The 14,686-nt window shown below is 40.0% G+C and overlaps 1 protein-coding gene across 4 annotated transcripts in view; it reads right to left on the bottom strand.

Annotated features, from left to right (window-relative positions):
* The window catches only part of adcy2b (adenylate cyclase 2b (brain)), an 88,151-nt gene that overhangs the window by 60,616 nt on the left and 12,849 nt on the right, over positions 1–14,686 (bottom strand). For all 4 annotated transcript variants that reach the window (XM_047383923.1, XM_047383922.1, XM_047383920.1 and 1 more), the window contains 3 exons: positions 14,421–14,618; positions 6,730–6,891; positions 5,789–5,938 (listed from right to left, as the gene is read on the bottom strand). In XM_047383923.1, coding sequence (XP_047239879.1) covers positions 5,789–5,938; positions 6,730–6,891; positions 14,421–14,618 — 510 coding nt within the window. The remainder of the gene's footprint in view (positions 1–5,788; positions 5,939–6,729; positions 6,892–14,420; positions 14,619–14,686) is intronic.

Genomic DNA, 14,686 nt, shown 5'->3' with positions numbered 1-14,686 from the left:
TGCATTTAAGACTCCTCTTGGACCCTTTGAGTACCTCGTGATGCCTTTTGGTCTCTGCAACGCCCCGGCAGTCTTCCAGTCATTAGTTAATGATGTCCTCAGAGATTTTCCGAATGTTTTGTTTTTGTTTATTTGGATGATATTTTGATTTATTCCAGGGACATTGAGAAACATCGACAACATGTTTGCATGGTTCTTCAAAGACTTTTGGAGAACCGGCTGTTTGTTAAGGCGGAGAAATGTGAGTTTCATAAGTACTCAGTCACATTTTTGGGTTTTGTTCTTGAGTGGGCACAGCTTCGTTCGGACCCGGAAAAGATTAGAGCACTTCTGGAATGGCCAGTTCCTGACACCCGCAAGTAGCTGCATCGTTTCTTGGGCTTGAACTTTTATTGATGGTTCATCAGAAATTACAGCCAATCTGCAGCCCCACTCACAGCTCTAACCTCCACCAAGATTCCTTTTGTCTGGACATCTGAGGCCAACCGGGCTTTCCTCGCCCTAAAGGACAAGTTTTCTCAAGCCCCCATTTTAGTTCACCCAGACCCCTCTAGACAGTTCATTTTGGAAGTTGACACTTCAGATTCAGGAGTTGGAGCAGTACTCTCTTAGGAAACACACACTGATGGAAAACTCCATCCCTGTGCATTCTATTCTAGATGATTTAACAGTGCAGAACAGAACAATGATGTAGGGGATAGAGAGCTGCTAGCCATTAAGTTAGCGCTGGAAGAATGGCTACACTGGTTGGAGGGGGCTAAACACCAGATTTTTGTATGGACTGACCATAAAAACCTAGCCTACCTGCAATCAGCCAAAAGACTAAACCCTCATCAGGCTTGTTGGTCACTTTTTTTTCTCACGGTTTGACCTTTCTATTTCGTACAGACCCGGTTCAAAGAATACCAAGCCGGATGCCTTGTCTCGACAATTCTCCAACGACAACTCTGAGAAGGAACCAGTACCCATAGTACCCCCCAACTGGACAGTTGGCTCTCTTACTTGGGAGCTTGAGGACCAGGTTGTCCAGGCGCAATGAGACGAGTAAGACCCAGGAACTGGGCCCCCAAACAGAACCTATGTCCCTTGGCTATCAGGTCACAACTTATCCGGTGGCTTCATACCACCAAGTTTTCAGCTCACCTTGGTGTAAGTCAAACTATTGCAATGGTTTCCAGAAGGTTTTGGTGGCCATCATTACAAGAAGACATAAGAGAATTTGTTCTCTCATGCGTTGTTTGCGTTATAAATAAGACTAGCAACCAACCACCTTCCGGTCTTCTTCCACCTCGCTGTTTAACATCAACTAATCCATTAAACCGGTGTAAACATCTCGTGTGGACAGAATACGCCCATAACTCTCACGTTTCTGCAGCCAAAGGTCTGTCACCATTCGAAGCCTCTATTGGGTACCAACCACCTTTGTTCCCTGCCGATAAGAAAGATATTGCTGTTACCTCCTTCCGCAACCACATCCGCCGTTGCAGGCATATTTGGAATGCAGCGGACCAAGCCCTCTGCCACAGGCGGACCAAAATAAGAAATATGCAGATCAGAAGTGGCGGCCTGCCCCTGCTTACCGTCCAGGCCAGAAGGTCTGGCTGTCGTTACGGGATATACCTTTAAAGGCTATGTCTAAGAAACTATCACCTAGATTTATTAGGACTTAAGTCAACGAGTCTGTTATCAGCCCTACGGCTGTCCGTCTCCGTCTGCCCTCTAGTTTACGTGTTCACCCTACGTTCCACGTTTCTCAGGTCAAACCCTTCATCACTAGTGTTTCCCAGTGTTTTGCCATTTGTGGTACACCTCAAGCCCATGTACAGTCTCTGTAAGGATTAAGCCTTTGATTAATTCACTGGTGTTCACCGTCCCAGGTCAACGGATTCCTCTGGATCAGAGCGAGATCCCAGCTTCCAGACCACCGAGCTCGTGACCTCAGGCTACAGAATGAGACCAGTCAACAGATCAAGAGTCTATGCCACAGTTAACCTCTGGGACCAACTCCTAGCTGGCAGCTACCTGGCTCCGCTTTCCATACTCTCCCTCACAGACGAACCCTGTCCACCCTGTCCACCCTCCAACGGGCCTCACCTGAGATGATGTGAGATGTGAAATCCATCATCCACAGTCGTTTAAGTTTCTTGTGTTAATTTATCTACAGACATATCAGTTGGAGGATTGTTCGGGCTTAAGTTTGGTGCGCATGTACAAGTGTGAATGCATGTGTGCGTGATTGCACATTGCAGAGTGAGTAGCTGCTTGCAAAGTGCAGACACAGTCACACACTGTTATGTGTCTCATAACTGCTGCTCAAAGTAAAGAGGGTCATAACATTGTTCACACACCACGGGCTCATTTCCTAAAACACAGCAACAAATTAAGTCTGCAGAGGGCTCGGATTGGGGGTGCACTAAAAATAGAAAGGCACACCATCCTCTCTTATTTAGTTATTCAGCATTGAAGCAGTTCGAACAGAGCATGCAGAGAGAGGTATAATAGCCTGCAGAGGTGTAGTGTTATTAATTGTGTTTTATTAATGAACTAATAAGACCTGTAGTCAGCTGTTGAATAACATTTGGCCCTGTGAAGTTATAGACTGGCATTTGCATGCATCCGCACAAACCTTAACATGCACACACACTCCTCCCTACACACAGTGTGTTACAGAGAAGCATATGCCAGAAATATGCCATAAAAAAACAAGCAAATGATTTGAATGTTAGAGTGTTACAGAGAGCCAACACAAGTATGCTATAATTGTAGACAGGCACTGTTTGCTGGCTAAATAGAACACAAAACAGCAGTAAATACCTAACATGTTTAATGTGATGCTACTGTCATACAACCTCAAACGAATATAGGAAAATGACTTATTTTGTCATTAGTAATGGTTAGACATTTTACTGTAAAAAAGGCCAACATAGCAAACCATCTCTGAGTAGACCATCAATTATTAGTGTAATATTATACGTCACTTCCCTGGTTGGGAAGAATCCCTAATGTCAGGACAAAGACGTTAATGTCAAGTAAATGTCACTGCAAAATGCCACTTAAGACATGGCTGACCTACCAACTTCCCTTCTCTGACAAACTTAGAAGTAATGTAAATTGGCAACAAAGCAGGCTCTTTATTATATGTGGCAAAAATAGGAGGGGACCCGTGTCTCGTTAGCTGCCTGGGGGGGAGGGGGGGGGGGGGGAGTAGAGGGGCTGCATAGTTATGCTTTGCAGGGAGCTGGTGTGAGAAATATCACTCACTGTAAAATCAGATATTACTCTGTTAACAATCAATGGGTACAGCTAAATTCAGGTTCTCACAACTTATGCAGCTAGCAAGTTAACAGCTAATGCACTGAAGCTGTTATACTGTGTTTGTCTCAGAACTTGGATGCAGCAATTATATCACAACTTAGTTAGCTTTCACACAGATATGAGCTAGCTTTCTAGCTGGAGATCATAAAACAAGTGGGATTTGCGTTGTGGTGCTAACTACTATTATCAATAAAAGGTGATAATTGCTCAACAATTTATTGCGTTCCTGTCGGGGTTTGACAATTTTAAACTTTGGTTGTGATTTTGTGTTTTGTTTACTTTCAGCTAGATGTTTCTATTTGGGGTTTTGTAGTCATGTTGTTTATTTCTTTCTGTTTCCTGAGAGTTCTGTTCTCTCTCCTGCCTCCTAGTGTTTTGTAGTTATTTCTCCCCTCACCTTTAGTTCCCTTGGTGTTGTTTTCTTATTTATTACTTAGAATGGTTTTCTCTTTATTATTATTATTATTATTATTATAGTTCTCTAGCTTAGTTCCTCAAGTTAATCTCTATTCTTCCAGTCCCTCCTTATAGGTCAGCTTTAATTATTGTTTATGTTTGGTTTACATTCATTCTAGTCCTCGCTTTCTCTGCTTCTTTCCCAGTTAGTTCAGTCAGTGTTGGTTTAAGTTTGTTTACTTTTGTGGTTAGAGTTTCTTTATGGTTTATTTTGTTAATTCATATTTTGCCAGTTTCTTAGATCTTAGGTTGTTGTGTTTCTTCTGTTCCCTCCAGTTTCTCAGTTTCCTTTAGTTCATGGTTATTCCTGATTCTTATGCTTCATTTGGTTATTTATCTTTGTCTATACTTTTGCTTAGGTCTGTTCTCTGTATTGTTTATTAGTCCCTTCTCCCATGCTTTTGTCTTTGTATTAGTTTCACCTTTTCCTTTAGCCTCCCTGCTTCCATGTCACACCTGTTCCTAGTTCTTATGATTACCTGCCCTTTGTTACCCTCTGTATATTAGTTGGTCTAGTTTCATTGTTCGTGGCTGGTTTGTCATTTGTCTCTTCGTCTCTCTGGGTGTTACCTTCGTTACGTCTAGCTACTTTGTTTTAGTACTTTGTTCTGACCTGGACACCTAGATGTATTTGTTGCATCCTGCTTGCCTGCTTTGAGTTTTGCCTAAGTCTGGATTGAAATATTCATCGTTCTGCCTCGCCATGCCGACTCTTCGCCTGTCTCTGCATTTTCGTCTGCAACAAAAACCCTCACATATGACAGTTCCAACATAAAATAAATTTACACAATTAGAGGTAGATTAAAGGTATTATGTAAGCCACTGGTTTTATATGATACAAACTATCAAAAGTGCTAAAAACATTTATACTTAAACGCTTTATATTGTTTTAAAAGCACTGCATCCATTTTGCATATGGAAATAGTTAGTTTTACAGCAAAATTAAATCAGTACTGTTAAGGTACTTTTTGGTGACTTAATATTGTGGCAAATTTAAGCTCAAGGTACATAATGTGTGTAGTGCCTGTTATTGTCTGAAGATGCGTTTTCACAACAAGAACATTTTTCAGGGAACCACTGTAGTTTACTGAGGTCATTATTTACCCCTTTCTTTTTAATTGCATTAACCCAGATAAAAACAAATGACTGGGGTGGAAATTTTCCCCAGGAAAAAGGCCTTGGATGAGAGGTAGTACTTTTTCATTTACTAGAAACCTTTAGATAAACTTTGTGGAGGGACAGAGCAAAGCATTGGACATTGGTGGTACTTCAGTCATATAGTTTAAAATAAAGTTAAGATCATACTGCAATAGAGTTTAAATCACAGACATATTTTTATGGCAGAGGAAAGATAATGTTCCGAGGTACAAATAAAAGTAACCACAAGCCCTGTGGATCCGTAGGAGATTTTAAAAACTGCTGCTGCTACATGTGTGTGTGATTTATGCTCCTTAGGAACATGCTTGTCAGCTTTATGTTTAAATATCTGTAACTGTTACCAACCTTCTCTGGCTTCTACTTCATAATAATTCAGTTTTATGGTGTAAACACTGTGAAAATATCACAATTTACTGCAAGAACATTTTAGGTTTTATTCCTAATCATTGTTTAAAGTTGCTAAAAGTCAAGGAAGTTGTTTTGAAAACGAGGACTGTCTCGGGAGAAACCCGGTCACTGTCTGCATACATAACGGCTTTGTTTTAGACTCGCCAGTGGAAACGCTCACAAAAAATGGACAGTATAAACGAAGGTTCTGGGAAAAGCTGAAGAATGCAAAATTAGATCCAGTAAAAGTTAAGCCTATCATACAGTATTTTAACATTTGAGGAAAAGCTCTAAACACTAGGAGTTATGTTATATTTGGTCACTAAATGGTCTGAATAGTTGCTGTGTACTTAAATGTTTCAGTCTGAACCAAAATAATTAATATTTCAACCAACTTCTACATTCTCACACAACATCAATCCAATTACAAAAAAAAACATTTTCCTTGAATCTTTGTTCTTGAACTTTTTACCTGTTGATGCTTCTCAAACTCCAGTTTGATGGGTGACTTGATACAGTTGCAAGTGTCTTGATAGGTCTGTTTGAGCGCCAGGTCCATGAGGTGCTTGTGATACGCCCCGGCCAGGTTTCCACAGGTGAAGATGATCACATTGGCCAGGATCTGCCACACACACCACATCTACATCAACATACTGTAGTAGCAACAAAAGATGATCCATGTCTGTACCCAACATTTTACTTCTGCCTTCCACTTGGAGGGTATTATTACCTCATAAAAGCAGCAGAGAATACGCTTTTCTGTAAGTTTCCATCATTACCTCAACCTCAAGCTCTTTAAAATGTGGATTAGCAGATCAATAGATTATCCTTGGTGCTGTATCCAAGGGTAATGAACGTCTTTGGGCGTTGATGTACATTTCCAATGTATGTGTGTGTGTGTGTGTGTGTGTGTGTACAAAACTGAGCAGAGCCACTGTGATTAGACTGATATCAGGGTGTTCACTGTGATGCTTGATTACAGAGCGTCTGTGTATGTGATTGGGTGCCAGCTTCAGAAATGCATGTGGCGCACAATCAATTTCACTCCTTATCATGATACACCATTTCTACTGAGGCTTACAGATTTTATTGTTATTTGGGCCGAGGTGAATATTACTTTGAACAATAAACCAAGACTTTATTGAAATATTCCATCTCATCATTTCTAGTTATGCAGAGAGCACGCTTAGCAGATTTATTTAGAAAAGCTAACCCCCCCCCCCCCTGCCCCGTGCTCCAGTTAATGGAGCAGCAGCACAATCAATTAGGTGTTCAAAAGACCACAAAAAGTAAGCTCACGACACAGTCATCACATCTGCAGCCGAGGCAGAAAACTCTTTAAAGTGGAGATTTTCCTCAGTATGGTTAACCTGTGTGCTCACAGGCTTGAGGGCGGACAACTTTCTGCCTTACCTGCCATACTAGAGGTTCCAGTTCTGTGACGGTGGAGGTCAGGCAGATGCTGAGGGTGACGGTGTGTGAGAGGCAGGTTATACCGCTGGCAATGATGGCCCATTTCATCGTGAAGGGCAGCATGGTGTAAACAACAAACACAATGAACAGAAAGAATGACACCTGAAAACAGAAAGTAACAAAAAGTTAACTATTAAAAATGAAAACTTTTAGTAATTAGGTGTTAACATTCAGCTAACGCTTTTAATTTTTTATAATCAGAGGTTCATTCCCTGCCAACTCTTTGTGATGTATAGATCTGCTCATTAGGCTTGTTAAATGATAGATATTTTTGATGTAATCAATACTTCTGAATATTTCGTATTTACCAAGGGAAGAGATCGGTGATTTTCACTTAAATCAGTTTTATTATTAACCTTGTGCACAGGAGAGCAGTTTACAGCTGTCAGACATGTATTCAAGATCCCTGCCAAAGCTCTTCTAACTAGACAAAGAACATAACATTAAAGATCATTAATAACAGGTTCAAAATAGTAATTCATGGAACTGAATCCCTGAAACAGTGGCATGCTTATCTGGGACCCTTCGTCCCTGGAACCCTCCCTGGGACAAACAAAGCCATCTGTAGATCTGGGCCCTGATTATAAATTAGGCCATGGATTAAGTGACAGCGAGAGGGGATGCTTACTATTTTAGGTCATGCAGATTATCAGGTTATGATGAGGGCTCTTATCCAAGGCACCGACATTTTCATCAACAAGTCCTTGATAGAAAGGTGAGTGCTTTAAGCTTGGTCTTATCTATGGTCTTATTTAGAAGAAAAAGAAAGCAATTCCTGTGTTGTCCTGTTGTTTTGACAGATTTTGGATATCCAATAGAAAAAAGAAATAGTAAAAGATAAAATTAAAAGACTGCTATAGTCATTAACATTAGCAGCTATTGCTGCTACACAAGGTTTTGGTTTTTTAATGTGTCTGGACTGCATTTGTTCATGTGTTGCTCAAGACCAACATCACTTAAACTGTACAAACCTGAATTTATGTTTGAAGTTTTGTGAAACCTGTTTTTATATATATATTTATGAAAACACAAAAAAGGAGCATTTTAATGCTTTTTGATAAGTATATAAACTGCAAAATAAGTGTCATATCTATGTCTATAGCCCTCGCCATTACCTACCAGTGCTTTTTGAGGTGGTGAACCCTGCGGTAAGTTAACCATGAATACATCCCCAAAAAGGCCTGCGTAGTTCAGTGTTTAATTTTTTTTAAGTAGGCCTACACACGCACACTGCACTTCTGTTTGCTAAATTCTATTGTCGTAACAGATAAAATAATAAAAACAAAAATTTTAAACTTCTACGTTTTTTAGCTGTATTATCTTTTGCGGTTCCAGACTATTTTTCATTGATGGAAGGCGCAAAATGGCTCTTTTGATAATAATGGTAGCCGACCCCTGCTGTATACTGACTATAGATGTTTTAAAACACAGTTTCTGCTTAGTGAAACCTGTAGTCTCTCTGAGAAAACAAAAAGATCAGCATTTTTAGTTTTCAAAACACTTGCTAAAAAACAATCTTGTTTTCATGAACCCAATATTGAGTAATATCTCATCTTGTGAGCCCCATGTATCATGCCTCCCGCACAAGGTGATGAAGTGGGCTGAAACACAACCAATTCTAAATATGACACACAAGCTGAAACACCAAAAAGGTTTTATGCACAGATCAAACAGAAGTGAATACAGATCGATGGTGTTAGAGAGGTGGATCACTAATATCAACAGTTCTCAGGCTTTAAAAGCTTTAAAAGTAATTCTTTTCCTAGATGTACTTCAGCTTTCTCCAAACATTGTTACAGGAGGAAAAACAATCTACATAAATATATCAGAACTTTTGATGAGAGTGATCTGTGCAAATTGTGAATAATACTAGTAATTACAACAGTAGTTGCACAACAGAGTTTAAAAAACAAGCAAATGAGTGCCAGCAAACATTTAGATAATGTATAATTTTCTGATGTTAGCCTAAATGCAGAGCACAGCTGTGTGGGCAGAAATCTCTTCCACAGAAATAGATCCAAGACTAAAATGCCGAGCCTGAAATAACTTAGCTGAGCTGAGTGGGCTGGTTACGTTGTTCTTTTTTAACATCTGAAATGCTGGTAAGAACATCACACCAAACATTGAAGTGATCAAATTAATCTCAGATCTCTCTTTGCACATGTAAACAGGATGGATGTGATTTGCGTGAATGCGTGTATTACTGTGCGTACAGTTTGCTGTGCCGTTCTTAACAACACCCCCTGTCTTAACCTCCAACTCTGTCCGTCTCCACCGCTCCCCGGGTGTCGGTCCTGCCCTTCCTGTTATGGTGGCAACCAGCATGTTCAAGTCGCAGTTACAGCAGACCCACAAGATGAACTGTGACCTTCCTGCTGGCCAGTTTATTTCCTGTGTCTTTCAGGTTTAGAGAGTCGGTGTGCACACCTCAGTGTGAAACCAACAAGTAAAATAAACTAACAGTTGCTAGATCCTAACATGTCTTACAAGGTCATTGCCCTTTAAGAAAAAAGAGAACATAAACTCATTGCTTTTTTTAGAATTAGGTTTTCAAAATTTGACTTTTAGTTTTTGTTTGGCTGACCTTATTCCTTCTAAAAGAAGATCTGAACATTAAGAACAGTGAGAGATGTTTTGTGTAGGCTCAGACCTTCTGTTGCTAGGGGAACCAACTAGAGGAAGGATGCTGATATCTCAGCGAAAGGCATGTTTTCAAACCTGTTTGTGTTTTTGAGATAACCTTCAAATCCTAATCCTGAATGGTTCCCCTTTATAACTAACGACTGGGGTCATCCGGAGTGTGCGGTATCTGGTCTGTTTGAGTGATCGCAGGAATTCAGAGCGGTGGTCCAATTTCAGTTGCATCACCGGCTTCTGTCTACCACAGACACACACACACACACACACACACACACACACACAAAGGCAGTAAGATGCACACTCTATCTTCTCGGCACTCCAACCTGAATTCTAATACAGCTTCAAACACCTTGTGATGGGAGCTGCAGACATCATCTCTTTCCAGTTTCTTCCATTACTTTTTTCACCCTCCATCTCGATGCGAGCGCTCAGCACTTCTCTGAGCTACAGACCAGAGCAGACACACAGATATGTACACCTGAATACCTACAGCAAAAAGAAAAGCATCCGTCTCCGATTGCTTTAAACGTTTTTGAGGCGTAGCAGTTCGAACCCATTTTTTTAGAAGCAAACTCTCACTTTTGTTTCCAAGTCTGCAGAAATTCACACACAGGAAAACGTGACTGCGTCTTGATTCTTGGTGTACCAGGTGTCAAAGCTGTGTTCAATCTGCCCCCTGGCCCTCTGAGAAATCAAACAGGGTCATGAGAAATGGGCAAATGCAGCCAGATAGTTGTAGACATAGATGTGTTGTATGGGTGCAAGGTATTATTTCATGGGTGTGTTATAAAGAGAGGGAGCAGGTGGGTTTGACCACATTAGTTTAGAGGGGTCAGGAGAGACTGTCAGCAGAGACAAGCAGACTTTGTCCATGCCTTTCTTTCTGTTTCCCTCTTTTCATTTTTTTCCCCTCACTCTTATTAGCTCTGTGTGCTCCATCAAGCAAGCTTTTCTCTAAGTGATCACAATCAATTCAACCCACTGAGATTGGGATGTATTTCTACTGTGCTCCTTTCGCTAGACTTCTACTCTGCCGCAAGAGTGGCTTTTGCTCTGGCAAGCCCGAACGGTGTTACTTTTTTCTCTCTGTGTGTTCTTTAACAAAAGCTTTGACACCAGTGGAGAAAAAGCTGAAAAAAATTAAGGTTAAAAAATGTGCCTTACTTTCAGTTTTATTCCATTTGAGAATGCATGACCAAAAACAAATTATTTAAGCTCTTTCTTGCACCAACCTCATTTCATTTGCAGCCCAAGATGCAGTGCATAACAGTGAGATGAAAGGATAATTAGCAATATTCTATTTTTATGAATAAAATAAATTGTGGTGTGCATAGATATTCAATACTTAAAATGTACATATACCTGGAAACACCATTCCCAATGTGAAACATGGTGGAGGCAGCATCATGCTGTGGGGATGCTTTTCAGATTTGATGGAAGATCAGTTGGGATAGACAGGGTGGAACACATCCTGCAGAGGGAACAGCATCTGATGGGGTGTATATACCCATCAGGGAGTTTTTCCTCAGTTTATAATAGACGGAGGTGCCTATATAATGCTGTGAAAGTCCATGTCTGTTTATTTACACATATAATATTTATACTGTATCTCACAAATGTGAGTACATCTCTCACATGTTTGTAAGTGTGTTATTATATCTTTTCATGGACTGAAGATATGACACTTTGATACAATGTAAAGTAGTAAATGTACAGCTTGTATAACTGTCCCCTCAAAATAACTCAAAACACAGTCACAGTCATCTGTTGAAACAGATACAAGTTAAACATTTTCCCAAGCTGAAGAGCAATTAATAGTTCTTGGATGCATTTAGCTACTGCTTCACGAGGTCATAGGGACACTCAAAACAGAAGCTTTTGCCATTCACAGATAATTAATTTGAGTTTATTTTTCTCTGTAAATAAATTAAAAAAATCTGAGCAGCTTTCATGTCCCTTCTATAAATGCAGGAATCTAGAAAAACAGAGTGGTATAAAAACTGTCAGTAAGGTTGGTATATAAATGTGTACCGTAAGTAGGAAAGTCATAGGAGCAGAATAGGGTGATTAATAATGCAGAATGATTTTGCTCTCACAGGTGGCTGATGACAAAAATACCCCCATCCATGAGGAGGAGGGAGTTGGGAACGTAAAAAAGAAGAGTGAGGGAATTTAGGCTTTGGGGGAGGGCGGATTTATCAGGAGAAAAGGAGGCAGGTGGAGGAATTGTGGCTTGAAAGTGGAGTTTGATGAATGGGGGGAGACAATGCGCCAGATGATGAAAAATAGAATTCTTCAGACACAGGAGAGTAAAGGAGTCTGGCAGTAAAAACTAATGTGTCTGCTGATCTACTCACCTCCAGCTCTCATCAGGCCTCATTAACACAGAGAATTAATTCTGCACTGAGACGACAATGGTGGCAAATACACACCATCCAGCATGAAAATGCAATGACACACAAGAAAAAGGCAAATGTGTGTGCAAAAAAAAGTTAGGCTGATGTAACTTCAGAGTATTGGTATATTTGAAAAATATACATCATTTACTGCATGTTCATTTACTGTTTCTTTCATGGTGTACTTGATGAAGAGTTTTAGAACTATATTTAATAGCTTTATTTCCTCAGGGTTCACAGGTAGAACAGCTCAGTTCCTCACTGCCATAGGATTGTGTTTGAGTTCCAGCTTGGGGGCATTTGCTGGACCTTCTCTTTTTGCCCACTTTCCCCTTACTAAATAAGTGGCAAAAAAACTCTTTTACCAATAAAGCCATTTTGTATTCATAACCGTAAAGCTTTATTGTGTTACTTCCTTGATAAACAGCCACAAACTAAGGTGTATTTTATTGGATATTTTTGGGATTGATCAGAACAAATTAGTAAATAATTGTGTTGACGTTGAAAGAAAATAACTATTTTCAAAAGGAAATATTTGTATTCTGTCCAGCTGAGTCAGTACACGTTAAAACCACTTTTGCTACAATTACAGCTGCAAGATCTTTGCAATGAAAAAGCTGAAGGTGTTGAAATACTGGTGCATAGAATTGTACATGTTCTCTGCAACTACTGAAGGGTTTGATTCGAATGCACATGAGTGATTCAAGAAGGCAGTACTTTTTCCAAAGAATTTGTGCAAACAAATGAAAAGTCAAGTGTTACGTTACTCGGCAATAATATATGTCACAGGGAATTTTCCCTCCAGCTAACCTGCTGGAAAGCAGACGCTTGCTTTGATTCATCAATAGAGAATGGAAAAACTGACAGGTGTGACATTTTCTAGCTGCCATTTTTGACTTGCGACAGAAGCACGCGTAAAATTTAATTTATTTATAGTATTAACTTACAGCAAGTCATTGTAATAAACTAGAAGTCACAATAAACCTTTTTAACCCTAACATTCTAACTTGTCAAAACAATTGTAAAAGCACAGCATCAGCATGTCTGTTGTAACAAAGGTCAATGACAGGGCATCGACAGAGTGGGATGGCGTGAACTCATCTGGTGCTGCTCAGTCTAACTGCTGGTTACACTGGGGGTTCACCCCACCTTCCAGCACATTTTGAGCGAATCTTGGAGTAAAGCTTGGAAAAGTCAGTTGTTGGTTTATGCAAAAATAGTTAGCTAAAGCAAACCTGCACACCTGCTGGATGCAGGGAATAGAAAGAACATGCGAACTACACAAAACAATGCAACAATGCTGAGTCCGACTTTTGCACATCGAGATGGTTGGAATATATTACATTTTATTTATAAACACCGTTCAAGAATCTCAAGGTCGCTTGAGATGGGTTTCTGTGGCTCTGTCTGATTTCAAATGTGCTCCTAACTCTACAGAGAGTAAAATCAGTGTTTGGTGGTAAGGTCATCACAACACAAGGTAAAAGTCACAAGGAAAGGAAATGTTTGGCATGTTGGAGGGAGTCTTCTCAGCAAGAAGAAATTAACAGTTTTAAAATACTCAGACCCTCTGAACTTTTTACATGATGTCACGTTACATCTACAAACTTAAATGTGTTTTGTTGGGATTTTATTTGAAAGATTACCATGAAGCATATACTTAGAAGTAGAAGGAAAATAATGTATTTACAATGTTTTACAAATAAAAATCTGAAAAGTGTGATGTGCGTTGGTATTCTGTCCCCTTGACCCTGACACTCTACACAAGTCTAACCCTGTGTATTTTAATCCCAGAATAAATAGATCTGTTCTGTAAAGGCGGTTGGTTAGAAACATCAGTGAACACAGCGCACCATGAAGACCAAGAAGAACCCTAACAGCAAGTTGTGGAGAAGATTAAAGCAGGGTGAGATCGTATAACAATGTCCCAAGCTTTGAACTTCTCTAAAAGCTCTGTTCAATCCATCATCTGAAAATGGAACGCATGGCAACTCTGGAGGAGCTGTAGAGATCCAAAAGTTGCATGGGAGAATCTGTTGGCACAGCAGCTATTAATGGGGCGCTCCACAAATCTGGTCTTTCTAGAAGAGTGACAAGAAGAAACTCATTGTTGAAAAATATAACATAAGTAGTCCTGCTTGCAGTTGGGCACCAGCCATGTAGGAGATACAGGTGAAGTGGAAGATTGTGTTCTGGTGTGATGAGTGAACAGAATGTGTTAACAGACTAAATAAATAATGATTTGAATGTTGGAGATGTGAAAATTGTTGTTCAGAGAAACATGACACTAAACATACTGCTAGATCTACATAGGTTTAGGTGGTCTATCACCTTAAATCTCAATAAATGACATTAAAAATTATGGTTGTAATGAAAATATGTGAAAAAGTTTATGTGGTATAAATATTTTAATAAGGCACTGTAAATCAGTTTTGTAGTGTCCGTGGCCTACATTGTGACCAGGCCACTCAGTGAAGATAATGACCCAAAATTCAGATTTCAAAAACAATCTGAAGATGGTTCAACAAATCAACACACAGACTTCACCCAATCAGATGCGAGAAGCAGATGTAGGAGCAACAGTGTACAGTGTACCTGGTCCCAGGGACTGAGCCTGCCCCCGGAGAACATGAACAGGTAACCCATGGTGACCAGACAAGCCCATGTCAGGAGAGAGAAGAGACGCAGCATCCGCTTGAAGACAGATTCAATGCAGACTAGGATGAAAATGGACAAGAAGAGGAAGAGAGCAGCAGACACGGCGATCAGGAACGTCATGTGATCCTCTGTGTTCTAAAGAAAAGAAACAGAAATAAAATGATGATGTCATACAGTTTTACATACAGTACAAGTCAAAGGCC

This window comes from Girardinichthys multiradiatus, chromosome 13 (genome assembly GCF_021462225.1).
Source record: "Girardinichthys multiradiatus isolate DD_20200921_A chromosome 13, DD_fGirMul_XY1, whole genome shotgun sequence".
NCBI lineage: Eukaryota > Metazoa > Chordata > Actinopteri > Cyprinodontiformes > Goodeidae > Girardinichthys > Girardinichthys multiradiatus.
Note: the sequence above shows the minus strand (reverse complement) of the source record. Positions and strands in the feature narration are given on the sequence as shown.